The sequence below is a fragment of the Petaurus breviceps genome, unplaced genomic scaffold (genome assembly GCF_028583685.1).
Source record: "Petaurus breviceps papuanus isolate PSGF00001 unplaced genomic scaffold, PetGlider_PUasm1.0 216, whole genome shotgun sequence".
Classification (NCBI taxonomy): domain Eukaryota; kingdom Metazoa; phylum Chordata; class Mammalia; order Diprotodontia; family Petauridae; genus Petaurus; species Petaurus breviceps.
This window is the reverse complement of record NW_027185867.1, coordinates 7,956,863-7,973,877: the sequence shown is the minus strand read 5'-3', so window position 1 is coordinate 7,973,877 and position 17,015 is coordinate 7,956,863. Positions and strand designations below refer to the sequence as shown.

The 17,015-nt window shown below is 39.8% G+C and overlaps 1 protein-coding gene across 3 annotated transcripts in view; it reads left to right on the top strand.

Moving 5' to 3' along the window:
• Window positions 1-487: 487 nt before the first annotated feature.
• Window positions 488-17,015, top strand: part of WNK1 (WNK lysine deficient protein kinase 1) — a 165,285-nt gene continuing 148,757 nt past the window's right edge. The window contains exon 1 of one of the 3 annotated variants that reach the window (XM_069094353.1): window positions 488-2,203. In XM_069094353.1, the coding sequence (XP_068950454.1) occupies window positions 1,454-2,203 (750 nt within the window). In that variant the 5' untranslated portion in view covers window positions 488-1,453. The remainder of the gene's footprint in view (window positions 2,204-17,015) is intronic. The other 2 variants (XM_069094354.1, XM_069094355.1) reach the window with 2 other exon arrangements.

Sequence of the window (17,015 nt, the reverse complement as noted above, 5' to 3'; positions counted from 1 at the left end):
TTAATTCCTTAATAATGTATTTCTTAGGTAGCGAAGGCTCCCGGATGGATATTAGAATCCACAGTAAGGCTCGACCAGTCAACCCAAAGCATAAAGCAGGGCGGTTTCCGAAACAAACTACAACTCCTAGGAGACACTGGGCTTCAAACTGTCGCAGAGAACCACGGGCGTCGTAGGCCACCTGCCCCACGTTCCCTCTGAAGTACTGGTCGGAGAAAACCACAAATCCCAGGGAGGCCCGGGTGCTGGCACGCCTGCGCTGTAGACGGAGGGAGGGAGTTGGGGTCGGGAGGGGCGGGGCAGTACCGCCCCGGGTGGGGGGCGGGGCCCGAGGGGACTGTGTGGAGGCTTCTGGCTCCCGGCGCCATTTAGCGCGGAGTTTCTCAGGCGGACGCGCCACTTCTCTTCCCTCCGCCCAGCCCCACCTTTCCCGGTGACAGAAGGCGCCAGGTGGGGGGTGACGATTTCTTCTCTTTCCCCCCCCCCCCCCCCCTCCACCCAATCCCCTTCGCCTCCTCAACTCCCCGAGCGGGGGGAGCGGCGGAGCGCGAATCCCCTCCCCGCCGACCCCTCCCCCCTGAGCCCTGAGGCGCCCGGCACCGGCCCGGGAAGCAAAGGGGTTTGGCTGGGCCCTAGGCTGACGGACAGGCCTCTGGGAAGGTGGGGTCGGCTCCACCGCGGCCGTGACTTCGATCTTTCCCGTCCGGGCGGCCTGATGGGCACACAGTGAGACGGGAGCAGCTCCTGGCCACCCCACCCCCCGGCGGGGGCGTGTGTGGGAGGAAGAGGGGCGCGACTGACTGAATCGCCGGGAGCCTTCGACCCGGTTCTGTCCCCTCCGCCTTCCTTGGCCCCTCCCCGCACTTTCGCCCGGGATCTGGGCGAGGAGACGCCGCCGCCCGCCGGCGGAGTCGGAGGAGGCGTTCCTCCCGCTGCTTGTAGCCGCCGCCGCCCTCGGGGCCTACTAGCCCGCCCTGCTGGGGGGTGGGGGGGGGACGGCGTGTGGTGGTTGTAGGGAGCCGGAGCCGCCGCCGACGAGGACGCAGCCGCATCCGCTTCCCCTCGTATCTGCCGTCCTGCCCTCTCATGACTGCGGTGCCTCAGCTCCTGGTTCCCGCCCGGCCGCCCCCAGCCGCAGGATGGATGCGGAGCGTGCGGCGCTAACTCCCCCGGACCAGCGCCTGGAGCCCCAGCCGACGAGCCCACCCCAGCAGCAGCGGCGGCGGCGGCGGCAGCAGCACCTCCAGCAGTCGGGCCCAGCGTCTCGTCTGGCCGCTCGGGAGACTCGTCGGTGCTGAGCGGGAGCAGCCGTTCCTGTTCGGAGGAGAAACTGCGGTTGCCGCCTCGTACCGCTCTTCCGTCTTCCTCCTTGACTGCCTGCCCCTCGTCCCCCCTCCCCCCACCCTTTCCCATTCAGTTCTCGGCCCTTCTGCCTCTCGTCCGCGGACTGACCATGTCTGGTGGCTCTGTCGAGAAGCAGACGGGTCCTGCGGGGCCCCGCTTCCTCTCGCCACCGGCCGTGCCCCCGAAAAATGGCTCGAGTTCGGATACTTCGGTCGGGGAGAAGCTGGGGGCAGCCGGGGCTGAACCCGGCGCCGGCAGGACTGAGGAGTACCGGCGGCGCCGCCACACGATGGACAAGGACAGCCGAGGGGCGGCCTCGACCACCACCACCACCACGGAGCACCGCTTCTTCCGGCGGAGCGTGATCTGTGACTCCAATGCCACGGCCTTGGAGCTGCCCGGCCTCCCTCTGTCTTTGCCCCAGCCCGGGGCCGCCGCAGCCGCCGCCCCCCCGCCGAGTCTCGCCCCGGAACCCCACCGGGAGGAGCCCTCGGCCGCCCCAGCCGTGTCTCCGCCGGCCCCTCAGCCTCCGACCCCCGCTGTCCCTGCGGACCACTCCAACGGGGGCCCAGCGTCGGCCGCCAGCCGCGACCCCACCGTCAAGCACGCCCCGACTGCCGCCGCCCCCAACCATGTGGGCAGCAAAGAAGAGCCTGCTGCCGCCGGCAGCGCCAGGGAGCAGGAGGAGCGGAGCCAGCAGCAGGACGACAATGAGGAGCTGGAGACCAAGGCCGTGGGGATCTCCAACGACGGCCGCTTTCTCAAGTTCGACATTGAGATCGGCCGAGGGTCCTTTAAGACGGTCTACAAAGGCCTGGACACCGAAACCACCGTGGAAGTAGCCTGGTGCGAACTGCAGGTAAAGACCGCTTGTGTTTTATTTATCTGGTGCAGGGAGGGTTGGGAGGCTGGGGGAGAGACAATAGGGTGGAAGAAACTATGAGTCTAATATTTTGAAAGTAATCGTGCCAGCTTGTGAAGAAGTTGTATACTTTTGGCCACCAGTCATCCATTTTTCACTTTCTCCCAGTAGGTTTATTATATTGCTGTAGGTGAGAGGTTGGGTTTTGAAAGGTATGAATTAAGACTAGTTGAAGGTTCTTTGAGAGAATTGAGGTATTGGTAACTGAAGGATTTACAAATAGTGAGGGAGTGGCACACGTATGGCTTAGGGAAACCTAACTTGTGTTGTTGATGATACTGGCATTAGTGGCAGGGACTTTCTTTGTGAGTTAGTGAAGAGTCCCAATTTTTTAGGAAAAAAAAGACAGATGCATCACTGGAAAGTACAGGATCTTCCTTCAAAACCTTTTGCCCTTCTAGTTTAACTTTACAGTACTGGCCTTTTACCAATGATGAGAGTTGCATTAGCTCAAGTATACGAGATTAACTTTCCCATCTCAAGATTAGGGCTCAATTCCAAAGACATAGAACTTGTTATATCTTCATGTGTGGGTTCCTGGTCGGTATTTTAAACGTGAATGCTACTGAATGGCTACGTACTTAATATCTTACATGCACTTAATACAAAAGTAGTAATTAACTTTAAAATTTCCTCCACCTGTCACTCCCCTCTCCAGTTAAGTGACCCCCAAACTAGCAGGATACATAAGAATGTACATTTAATAATATTTAAACCATGTAGTTGCTAGCATTGGTCTGATACCATTACTTAACACTCATATTAGTTTTCAGTTCGTGTTCTGTGCCAGGTGTACAGTTGTCTCAAATAAAAAGGGCTTTTAGCATTGTACAGTCTTCATTGCCTTATGTTTGTTAGAAGAGTTCATTAAGCTACTCCTCCAAAATCTAAAACATAATGTTACACCCTTTTAAAAACTCATCTAAGGTTGGTCATCGGTGTAGATGACTGGTCTTAGTGCTTTTGTCTTAAATGGTGTACAGCTTAACTGTCTAGTTCTGTCTTTACCAGATGTTCTGACTGCCGTAAGTTGCTAAAAGAAACTTGAGGCATTATTGAATCATATTTTTCAAACTACTTATGAAAAATGCTATATTAGTCCTTCAAATCTTAATGAAGTAGTAAAATGGGTCAAATAACATCAGAATATGAAAATAACTATTAGTTAACAGCAATTTGTGAATGAATTTCTCTTTAAATGTTGAAACTGCTCTTGGCAAATGCTAAACTTGTTAAGCCACAAGGTAAATAGTAACTGAAAAATTATCATATAGTAGATGGAAATAAATTCCTAACTATAGAGAGAAGTTCCTTAGAAACTAATGTTTCAGTAGGGTATACTCATTAAGACCTAAATTGAATTTACTATAAATTATATTGAACTTCTAATGATAAACTACTCAATCACTGCAGATTGAACCCCATCTCTAATTTATAGTCTGAGACACTTGCTTACAGCTCAAGAGATATCAAAACTTTTTCATGACCACAGTTAGTATATATCAGTCAGAATTTCAACCACTGTCTTTCTGATGCTGGGTCCAACATTTTGCTAATTATCCTGTACTTGAGAAACAGTTCCCCTTCTATAAACTGACAAATTGCTATCTACTTTCTGTTTGAGGATCTAGTGAGAGGACACCCAGTAATTTCATTGGCAGCTCATTCTATTTTTTTTGACAGCTCTATTTTTCTTTACTGTCAAAATACTTTAAATTTTTCCTTACATTTAAGTCTGAATTTCTCTCTGCAACATGTATCTGTTTCTGGCTGTACACTTTTGGGCCACACACAAGAAATATAACCCCTCTTCCACCTGAGAGCTCTTTAAAAACCTAAGGACTATCATAGTGTCCCATCCCTCCCACACCTTAGCCTTCTGTTCATCAGACTAAACTTTCCCAGTTTCTTCAACTGATATTCATATGGCATGGTCTCGAGATCCTTTACTAACTGATTGCCATCCTTTTACAGTATCTCTAGCTTATCAATGGCCTTTTTAAAATGTTGTACCCAGGGGTGAATATAGTTCTCCAGATGTGGTATAACTACAGCACAGTAGGACTATCACCTCCCTAGCTCTGGATACTATGCCTCTCTTAATGCAAATTTAGTTTGCTTTTAACTCTTCTTGGTTGCCATATAGCACCGTTGACTTATTGAATTTATTTTTTCTTTTCCCCAGACTACTGTCTAGCCATCCATGCTGGATAGTACACTTGGGAAGTTTAATTTTTTTTTTTAACTCAAGAGTGAGATCTTACATACTTTGGGTCTTTGGTCTCATAGATAAGAGTACTCCTTCCAAAGCTCAAAAAGTTTTATTATACTTATCCCTGTTCAGTTTTATCATTTTAGATTCTGAACACAAGATCTTTTTGGATCCTTACTCTCACCTGGTATATTAACTATTCCTTAGAGCTTTGTATCATCTGCAAATTTTGATAAACTTGCCATCTGTGTCTTTGTTCAAGACATTGCTAAAAATGTCACACAGTATAAGGTCCAAGCATAGATCTCTAGGGCTCTCAACTAGAAACCTAATTTCAAGTTGGCATCAGTAAATCATTAAGCATTTATTAAGAACTATGTGCTAGATATCTAGTCATTATTGATGATCTTTTCTCTCTGATCATTAAAGCAGATTTTAATTGATCTCACAATATCTAGCTCCACAGGAATAGTGTGAGAGACTGTTACTTGTAGGTAAACTGTATAGCATTCCTTTGATTTACCAATTTATCAATCTCATCAGAAAAAAAAGATAGGCATTTAGTTTGGTATGATCTGTTAAGCAGTGCTGGCTCTTTGTGATCATTGTTTCTTTTTCTAGATGTTCACTAATCATCCATTTGGTAATGTCATACTATTTTTCCAGGAATTAAAGTTCAATTTATTGGCCTATGATTTCCAGGCTCTATCCTTTTATTTTTTTATATACATATAAGTATAATACTTGCCCTTCTTTAGTCTTCCAGTGACCTTTCAGTTCTTTCTGCTCAAAAGTGTCCAGTTCTTGGAGTTCATTGGGTGTTAGTTGAATCAGACATTAATGTCCTGCTCTAAATATATGTTACTGTATGCCAGATGATGTGCTGAAGACATAATTATAAAAGTGAGGAAGTTCCTGCCTTCTAGGAACTTCTTTTCCAGCAGGGGGAATCAGTATGTTCATAAATAAGTGAATATTGGGGATACACCAAGTAAATATAGTGATTTGATGGGAGGGGACAGTAACAACAGTGCAATCAGGCAAAGCCCCTTGAAGGATATGGAGCTTGAACTAAGTCTTGATAGGCTCTTGGTATTCCAAGAGGTCGAGGTGCTTGTGCAAAGGCTCAGAGATAGAATGTTGTATGTTGTTGAATAGCAAGTAGGGATAGTTTGTTTGAAGTGAATAGTGAATAAGGGAGAGTGATGGATAATCAGTCTGCAAAGCTAGGCTGGAATTCGTTGGTAAAGGACTACAAATGTTAGACATAGGAGTTTATATTTTATTCTAAAGACAGTGGAGAGTCACTAAAACTTCTTGAGCAAAAGAGCGGCATTGTCAGACTTGAAAAATTTGGCAGCTGTGTATGGAGGATGAATTGTAGACAGGCAGAGCCTGGAGTCAGAACGAGACCTCTTAGGGTTGTCTTTTCAGGCAAGAGGTGATGTTAGGGTAAATGTGGTAAGTAGAGAGAAGAGAATGAATAGGAGAGATGTTGAAGAGGTATAATCCACTAGACTTATTAGAGGGGGTTTAGGCTTGGGGGGAGGGGGAGTGGGAAGATAAGGAATACTCAAGGAGAATGAAGAATCAGGGATGATTCCCAGGTTTGCAAACCTGAGTGAATAAAATCAGTAAATTATCAGGAAGGGTAGATTTAGGGGGAAAGATAAAGATTTTATTTGATTTTGAGATGTATATGGAACATCCGGATGGAGATGTCTAGTGAGCAGTTGGAAGTTTTTTTTTTTTTTTAAACAATATTGATGCTCAGGAGTGAAGGGCAGGCCTCACTTTATGAGCTCTTCAGGGACAGCTAGGTGCTTGCTTTTTTAGCTCCCCCCTCCTTATCTAGGATTTCAGCTGCCTGTTAAACCCTTTTTGTTTTAACCTTTCATTTCAAAAATTATTTCTTACTGGCAGAGAAAAAAGAAACAGTATAAAAGTTAAGTAGTTATACCTTCACTGTTATCGTTGTTCTACCTATTCCTAGCAGCAGAACTAAACCTTTGAGTTTCTTAAACAACAACAACAAAACACAAAACCCACAACTTTGTTTTTAGAATTCCATGTGAAGCTCATCTTATTCTGAGTTCTTCATTGCTGGTGATCTTTTAGGGCAGTGCTGTGCTTTTGTATTCCTCCTCTATTACCTGCCCTTGCTTTCATCTTTTGCACGTTTCTTATTGCAATTTTAAGTTGATTTGTGTGTGACCACACTAATCTCTTTAGATCGTTCTTCATTGGATTTATTTTTATCTTCAGAATTTCACTCTCAATGTTCTGTCCCTTCTCAGCTGACTTCCAATTTATGATTTTTTTAGACATGGAATTCTACTTATCCTTTGTCTGAACCCTTTGAAATCTGTTTCTCCCCACTACAGCCTATCTTCTGTTCATTTGCCAAATTGACCTTTCTAAAGGGCAGGCCTAACCATGTTTTTTCACTTCCCCTTCCTTTTCTTTCCTTACCCCTTTTCTCCTTTTCCTTTCTTTCCTACTTCCCACTAGTTAACTCTAGTGAATACAGGATGGAGTTTATTGTCTCCAGTATAAAATCCTCAGTTGGATATTCAAAGCCCCTGGCCCTTACCTACCTTTCCAGTTTTTCTTACATCTTAATCCCCTCTGCCTATTCTGTGACTCTTTGATACTGGCCTCAGTCTTTTTTGAACAAGATGCACATATCCTGACTTTTTTTTTTATGTCATTTTTACTGGCTAGTTGGATGTCCTGGATATCTTCAAGTTCCCTCAGATTATCTCTAATTTATCGTGTGTGTGTGTGTGTGTGTGTGTGTGTGTGTGTGTGTGTGTGTGTATCTTACATACTTGTTTGCATGTTGTCTTCTCTGTGGGCTCTTTGAGATCAGGAATTGTTTTTCCCTTTCTTTTTAATCCTAAGTGCTTAGAACAGGACCTGGCACTTAGGAGCTTAATAAATGATTCTTGACTTAATTTGCTCTCCTCAGATCTAGGGTTTATGTAGGACTGTGCCCAGCACATATATATACTTTATCACAAATTACAAGTTGGAATGGTCACTTTTCGCCACAACCCATATATGCCACAAAGGTTCCCATCATTTTCACTACAAAAACAAGTTTTTCCTTGTTTATGAGACTTGTCTAGTATAGCAGTTCTCCCAGTGCTTCCTCCGGCTTTTCAAGGATAATATTAATTTCTCTGCTTTTGACAGACAGGTAGTAGTGTCATGTCCCTGTCTTCCTGACCACTATTTTATTCTTTTGTACTAAACTTGTGATCTGTTTCCCAAATTCTTCATTTACTTCCTCTTTCTGTTCAGGTGGTCTGTAGCATGTATATTCCCTTGACAATCTAATGCTTCTGTTTCTGCCTTATTTCTTAGAAGAAAAAATGTCTTCCTTTTTGTAATCACAGATATAGTATGTTTTTATGTGAAAACCTCTGAGGCTGTCAGTCTTATTGATGACTGCCTTCTTGGATTTTGCCTCCTGAGAATTTCTTGCCATCACTATTGCTATTTTTCTTCTAACAGTTTAACTACTCTACACAATCTAGCTGGAAGGGCTTTTACTCCCTCCCTTTTTAGTTTAAAATACTTTTGCCTAAAGTCTAGTAAATCTAATAAAATACATTTTTATTAACCAATCCTAGTCAGGGAAGCATTATTCCTATAATTTAAATTTTGATGCAGAATTCCAAATTGTCTTCACAGATAAAATCTTTTAAACCATTTATTTATTTACCAATTTTGCCTTTCTGTCAAATACCCTTTAGCAGGGCATCACCAATCACCACTACATGTCTCTTCATTTTCTTCTTTGGTGTTTTTTCATTTGTTGCCACCTGTGGGTACAAAATTATTCCTTTGGGACAAACAGGCCCATTTATTACTCAATTCCCAATGTTTAGTGGTCCTTACACAGATGTTTCTCCTTTGTGTTGCATTAAAAAAGAGAATCAGTCTGCAATTTTCTTTAGAATATTCAATATATTAGAGGTAACTGTAGTGATTCAAGGTTTTATGTCTTCCTTTGTGTAGTGCCTTTTATTGCTTTTAACCATACTGTTGTATAGGTATAGCTGGAAGGAACCTTAGAAGCCATTTAATCTAAACCCCTCATTTTGCAAGTAAGGAAACTGAGGGAGGTAAAGTAATTTGCCCTAGGTTCTAGAGTTAGTGTCAGCGGTCGGATTTAAATCCAGATCCTCTTGACTCAGAGGTGGTTGCTCTTTCCACTCTATCATGCTGCTTCCATGCTATATGACTCTTGATATTATTTCAATCAAGCCTTCTAGCAAAGATTCCTTTTTGGAGAAGACTAATGTTGTTTGCTATATATCTGATTAATTGTGAAGCTGTCCTTTGCCCCTGATTAATCCTTACATTTATTTTGATCAGTAATATGTTTGCAGTTTGGAAAGGTTTTCTCTTTAGGCTAACTTAGTTGGTTTATTTGACTTTACATTAAGATTGTAGCTTGAAGGCAAGATGTAGAGCTTTTAGGAATTAGGAATAGTTTTTCCTAAATGATAAGAGATCAGGAAGAGTTTTCAGTGAATAGTCTGTTTTTTTTTTTTTTGTTTTTTTGTTTTTTTTTTCAGAAAAGTTTGAGGTGAGGTCCTCAGCTGTGGGAGGCAGGTTGGAGAAGGTACTCTGGGTAGCTTAAGGAGAGAAAAGGTGTGGAATAGCCTCTCTGGACCATGGGATAGCCTATCTATTACGTAGGAATGGAGTGTTTAGTAAGAAAACCCAGATCTTTTCATACTACATCAGTGTGAAATTACAAACTTGTTTGAAAATTCAAATTTATGTCAAAGAAATGCTTTATTTAGTTTTAATTTGCAGAATGGCACAATAGAGATATCTCAGGTACAAACATCCAGTTCCTAAGGAACAGAGATTAGTTTTAATTTTTTACCCTTACATTTCCTTGTACAGAAAGGTTTCTGTGTCAAACATTTTGCTATAAATATATATTCAAATACAAAGATGCAGAAATCTACCCAACAAAATACTTAATTGAGCTGTTTCAGCAAAAGACTGCATAAATCAAAACAACTCTGAAGCTTCACTTCGCACCCAGCAAAATTGCAAATATGAAAGAAGATAGGAAGAATCAATTTTGGGGAATGGAGCAAAAAGACAGGTACACTGACCGTTGATCTGACCATTCTGGAAAGCAATTGGAATTATGCTAAAAAAAAAATTACTAATGCTCATCCCTTTTGACCAAGTGATATCACTGCTAAGCATGTACCTAACATGATCAAAAATAGAAATAAAGTACCATATAACCTCAAATATTCATAGCAGCATTTTTTTTTCTGGTAGCAAAGTACTATGGAAAAAAAATCAATGTTCATTAATTGGAGAATGGCAAAAAAAAATGGCAATATTGCTGCACCAGAAGAAATGACCAAAATGAAAATTATTGGAAGACTTAGGTGAATTGACAGAGTAAAGTTAGCACAATCAAGAAAACAACATACACAGTGATGGTAACAATTAAATTTTAATTTAAAAGAATTTTTTGAAAACCCAAGGAAACTAAATGCTGTGTAATTATAATGACTACACTTAGCCACACAAAAAAAAGATGAGAAAATAGACTTCCTCTCAGAGGTTGGGGATTACAGAGGTACAAAATTGTACATTCCTTCCAGGGAACTTAAAAAAAGGTTAAATGGTTTTTAGGGGTCAAATTAAAATTAATGAAAAATAATTCCATTTTAAAAAAAAGCTCTAAAGAGCAAGAATATCAAGTTCCAGTAGTTTTGTCATACTCCCCCCCCCACCCCCCATTTTTTTTTGCTGTGAAGATTCACTGAAGACTTCTGGACATAACAGCCATGGACAGCGTGTACTTTCTTTTGTTCATCACTTGGTACCTTTTGACAGTATTTAACCTATTTTTTGAACATTTCAATTTTTAAAAAAAAACCGGGTAGTAGAAAAAATATAGCCCAGTTTCATCCATTATAAGGACTTGGCCAAAACTTTGCTTAGTATTAAATCTCTTTTCTTTCTACTCGGTACCATGATAGCAAATGGAATTTGGCGTGACTGAATCTTGGGTATACTATTGAAGGTGTCCTGGCTTAATGGACTCTTAGGAATCTATTAGGAATTGTGTGACAAATTACAGAGACACACATCTCATTCTGTTCTCTCTGTCAAATTAAATTTCTCTGTATGAACCAAAATATAAGAACAAACAGGTGGAGAATAATAAGTGGAAGTTAAAAGGAGGAAAGACAAGATCATCCAATAAGTATGACTGTTTTTGGTGTGCTCTGGTTTGGCCCCCTGGTGAAAAATCTTCCTCTTTTTTTTCTTTTGTAAGGTATGAAAGGAAGAGATAAACAGAAATAGTTATGGTATAAGAATTGGAATCAACTTTCTGGAGAAATAATGTTGGCCTGGCAGTTGTGACAGCTAGAAATCTTAGAGGTTGTTTTGTAATAATGACACTGAAAAATTTCAAGTTTAAATGAATGCAGTTTAGTATCATCATGTTCCTTTTTCAATATTCTGGCTTCTTTCCTTTTTTCTACATGCTCCTATCTTCCTAATCTTTAAAAAACTGTTACTTAAATTGTCTGCCAGCTTCCATCCTAAAATTTTTTTCTTCATGGATAAACTCCTTGAGAAAACTCATTGTCTTCTAAACCCTGTGCAATCTGAGTTCTGATCTCATTCAACTGAAACTGACCTCTTTAAAATTACCAGTGACCTCTTAATTGACAGATATAATAACCTTTTCTCGATCTTGATCCTTCTCGACTTTGCAGCATTTGACACTAAATCACCTCTTCCTAGATAGTCAGTCTCTTCTCTAGGTTTTTGTGGCACTTCTCTTGGTTCTCCTGTCTGTTTTACTCCTTCTCAGTTTCCTTTGTTGGTCTTCATCGTTGTTTCACCCATTAACTGTGGGTATGTCTCCAAGACTCCTGTCTTGGGCCCTCATCTCTCTGCAGATGATTCCTTTAGATACGTACATGACTCAAGGTAATACAAGCACCTAACACTATGCAAATTTTTCTCCTAGTCAAAATTTTAAATTCATATTGGAAAGCACAGATGTTATCTGAACATATAACAGAATAATAGTACTATAAAAAACCTTAAGCTAAGTTCTCTGCCTTCAAGAAGGCTAAGACAGAATTCTAGTCTACAGCCTATATGATATTAAGTATCTGAAATCAACTGATTTCTCTCTTCTCCTTCCTCTCCCCTTTCCCCCCTGGTTTTCACCTCTACATCTCATATCTCCTTCAATCTGCCTTCTTCCCCACATCCTTCTACCTTGAAAACACTATTTTTCAGGAAGAAAACTTTATAGTCCCACATGAAATGACAAGTGGGAAAACACTATGTAAATATCTATTTTCTTCAAAGCCTGGGATCTGATATGACTTTGTAAAAAATTTAATGAAGCTGAAAAACAGAACTTAACAGTTTTTATCAACATTTTATCTAGCATTCAGAATAGTGGCACATAGTAGGCACTTAATAAATGCTTGTTGCCTCAACTTGGTTGAAAGAAAACATTGGGTACAGTAGACAGAAAGTTGGCTTCAGCCTCAGAGGGAAGTAACATCTGCATTCAAGTTTTGGCCTAGTCTCTGTCACATTCTAGCTATCACGTAACCTCTCAGAACCCAAGTGATACCATAAGACAAGAGTTCTTAATCACTTTTTCGTCAATCTGATGAAATTTATGGACCTCTACTCAGAACAATGTTTATAAATGCATAAAATAAAATACAGAGGTTTACAAAGGAAACAAATTTTATTGAAGTAGTTATTAAAATATTAAGTTCATAGGATCTAGGTTAAGAACCCTTGCTCTAAGACAAAGTTGCAGAATAATTGCCTATGTTAATTGAGCTCTCAAACAATAAGCAACAAAAAAACAGAACAAAAAAATTAGCTTAGTATGGGCAAAAGTAAAAAACCATGATTAAAATAGAGGAACTTCTGATTTGAATATATATTAATTTTTTTTAAATCTTCATTCTTAAAATGAAATACTTTGAACAGTTTTTTCAAAGTCAAAAGATGTGAAAGGATTTCCTAAAAAAAAAGGAAATGACCACAGAAGATAAAGAATGTTAACAAATGATGTACATTTTTTATTTCAACAAACCATGTCCTTTGCTATATCACATAACATTTTTTAAAAATGCTTGTCCTATGCACTAAAAAAAAGAAGCCTGTATCAACTGATATAAAATTATCTTGGGACCTACCAAATGAGAGAAGTTTAATTTTACATTTAATAAAAGCATCCAAGAGTGATCATAATTTAAAAACAACAACAACCAAATCCATTTTTAAAGATCCTAAGATCAAAATTAGGAAAACTTTGTTCTAAATGTAATTATACTTTTATCATTTTTTTACATATTCTAAACTTGCCTGAAAACTGAAATTACTTTCTTTGGATGACTATAAGTCTTAGAAAACACTTCCCCTCCCCAACAGCTCTAGCTTAGTCACAGTCTAAGCCCCTTCTACCTATGCAAGTAGATACCATCCGTAAGTCTGAGATGCCAAGATCCCTGAGAGGTGATATGACTTGCCCAGGGTCACTCAATATGTGTCAGAGGCAGGACCCGAATCTAGGCTTATGCATTATGGCATACTGGCTCTCAGATCAAATGAATTAGTTCTATTGGTAACCAAATAATAGGATCATGAAATTGAGTTACACATCAGGGGCAATGCAGTCTAACTTGGTCCTGTATCACCAAGAGGGTCACCCAGCAGCTATTTTTTAAAAACCTCCTGGCACAGTGGGTAGAGCACCAGGCCTGGAGTCAGGAGGACCCGTGTTCAAATTTGGCCTCAGATACTTGCTAGCTGTGTGAACATGGGCAAATCACTTAATCCTGGACTGCCTGGAAAAAAAAAAATTGAAAACCTCTTATGAGAAGCAGCAGCCCATTCCACTTCAGAACAGTTCTTAAGTTAATGTAATTGGGAAATAAGATATACAGGCACTGGGGCATAGAGATCCACCATGCCCTACTGGAAAAGTCGAAGGGGGTATGGGAGAAGATATGGGAGAGAGCAGATTGGAGGAGGGGATATCCTATGGGACCGCTATTTTGGGGTGGTGCGTAGGGGAAAAACGGGGAAAAAATTTGTAACTCAAAATCTGGTGAAAAAGAATGATGTAAAACCAGAAGTTAATAAAGCATTTGGGGAAAAAAAAAGTTGTTTTTTTCTCCCCTCCACATCAAGTAGATATCTACCTTTCTGTAATTTTTATCTGCTGATCTTAGTACTGCCTTCTGGGGTTAAATTGAATAAGCCTAACATAATGCCTCTTCAGATAATAGTCCTTTCCCACCCTCCAAGTACACAGTTCTCTGGGCTAAACATACTAACTTCCTTCAAATGATCCTCTCATTATGCCTCTTCACCTTCATCTGGATATCTATTAGTACATGCTGCTTTTTAATACCTCAATCATGAGACCTTGAATTTGATGAGAAGTGCCAAACCATTCCTATGATTGCCAAAAAGCACATGCTTCTTGACTTATGTGGTTATTATGTGCTTAATATGTGCCAAGCCTTTTGATTCAGTGATGCTGTACTAAGGAAATTACAATACACAAACACACTCTTTGCCCTTAGGAGACTATGGTCTAGAACCCCAGGGTACCCAGACATTTCCAAGGTCAATCATAAGATTTCCAAGACTTCCTGTAGTTTCCACCAAAGAGCTCCAGACAAAGACCAGTCTAGACTTCCCAGGGCTTTTTGGACTAGGTATGACCTATAACCTGACTGAAATTCCAGGCCTGTCTTGGTTCTAGGTCATCATTACCAAGGTCTTAACAACAAGATTCCATGAGAGAAGGATTTGAATATTTTACTTCCTTAAATCCCTCTAAAAATTGGTGATAAGAAGATGATTGTCATTCAAATTTATTATAAGTATTTATTGAGTGCCTTCCATGTGTTCATCATTTGCTGTGAGGAATAAAAAAATAGTACAAACTGAGTTAGCTATTAGTTCATCTAATTGAGGCAGAATTTTGTGCAGTATGCATCAACTTGTACACTGCAGCATTCATTTACCTGTGGTATTCTGCCTATTTTTTGTACAACTCACTCTCCTTTGTTAAATGCAAATATTTTCTTGTCTGAATTATGTTCAATGCTCCCTAAGAGCAGGGTTCTATCCATATCTCTTAACGTCTCCAGTGAATGTTCACTACACAGTAGGCACTTAATATTTATTGGATGGGTGAATGTGCACTATGTGGAACTTAAGAGCTATGTAGTGCATATATATCATTCTCGTTTTCTCCCCCTATAGAGTGTAAGCTCCTTGAAGGCAGAGATTATTTTTGTCCCAGGATCCCTAATGCCTTGCACATTGTAAAGTCTTAATAAATATTGATTGATTGATTGATTACTGTTTTACAGATGAAAAAGACATGCTTCAGAAAGGCCCAAAGTCATAGCTATTAAGTGGTAAGTTGGGTCTATCTCCAAATCCAGTGCTCTTACACCTATGCATACATATGCATGATGCATATGTACACACGTACACTGGTAATATGTGTCCTTGTGGCCATTATAAACATTGAGACCTATTTGGAGGCTGAGAGTGTGCTCCTTAGTGTTTTCTTGGCTTTCACACCATGCCTCAGTTAAAGTACTCTGCTGTCTTCCTAGAAGAGAGGATCTTTAGGTTTTCAGAGTCCAGCAGAAACACAGACTTATTATTGCTAATCCTAAAACCTGTAAGAAAGAAAAAGAGCTAATACTAGATAACCATAAGAATACTTATTGCCTTCAAGAAGAACTGACAAATGTAATTTTATGGTGCCATTAAAAAGAAGATAAAACATGCGAGCAAAGACATATGCAAAATGATACAAAATGGAAAAAAATCACTAAAACCACAAGTATACATGTTGACTACAATTGTATAGAAAGGACAGAAGTAAAACTTCAGACAAATTTGGAAGAGGACATAGAAGAAAAACTTGTGTTTGCCTTTCGGTTATTACATTTGGCTTAAATTCTAAAGGCTTTCTGTAATATTTTATGCCTAACTTTGTTCATTGATATTTTTTTTGTTTGAAAATAAGTGAAATTTAAAGTTTACTCCTACATAATATTACATTTTGTTTTATTTTAAAAATTTTAAATGGTCAGCTAATGAACTATTGCTGGACATTCCTTTTCACCTTCAAATACATGTAACTAAAACTAATGATATTCTATTGCATATGTAGGAACAGGCTGCATCAAAGGTAGAAATGCAAGTACAATATATTTTCTCTCATGATTTATAGTACTCTCAAATGCTTGAGAATGTAGAGGAATAAATGAGGTGTGGTACATGACTATGATGTTCATGACTCGTAACATTCTTTTCCCTTAAGTGAGAACTAAAACAGCACACTGCTAAAAGTAATTTGGTTGTCAAAGGTCTTTTTACAGGGGGAAAAAAAGGATGTTTTAAAGAATTTATAATTACTATTAGAACATGGAATTAAAATATCACTTGGTATCCTGTCTGAATTATAATAATTTTAAAATTGTTTCTGTATTCAGATCAAGCACTGTTCTTTCAATCCTTACTAAAATATCATACAATGTGGCTTTCTTTATTATAAAAACAACTATTTTGGTAGCAGGTAAAACAACACACTTTCAGTATAATAACCACAGAAATAAAAGAATAGATTTTCCATTATTTACTTCCCCAATAGTATGTCATTAGGTCACAACTATGGCCACCAAATAATTTGGCAGGTTAAAAAAGTAGGTAAGATCTGCCAAGTTAAAGAAAAAAAATTAAAAATTTTTGTCTTTAAGAGACATCAAGATATACTTTTCATCTTCAATAGAATTCTTCTAAAATGGTCACTGCATTAACAAGACTATGAGATATACCTACCTTAAAATTTTGATAAAACAGCCACCACATAAAATCTAAGAATTGTAGCTGCCAATTATGGGGACAAAAAGCAGTTCATCAAGCTTCAAAAGTCAAAGACTGAACTGATTAGATGTGAACTAGCATATGAATCAGATATAAAAGGTGCTAATGAAAGGAACCACAAAAAGGTATTAAAATTTTAAAGGAAGTCAAGCTTATTGTAGTATTAACTCCTTTTACATCATTTAGGGTTAATAGAATAGTCTCCCTTAAATGCATACATACATCTGATAAAAAGACAAACTTACTAACTAGATATAATTCCTATGAAAAGTTGACATGCATAAACAGGATGGAACTTTCTTCTTAAGTTTGTTTTTCATATGTCCGATGCACTCAGGGGAAAAAAAATCCTAGTTAAAAAATTAAACTCCACAAAGCAAGACTTTATTTTAGCTGTTGTGACTGACTTCCTTAAGTGCAAGGAACTATTGTACAAGGATACACACACACGTATATACATGTATATACACATACATATATATATATATGTATACTACGTACAAGGAAGGCATTCAAAACTTAAAATGGGCAGACTCTGAAGAAACATGTATGGAAGGGTAGAGGTTAGCCAGC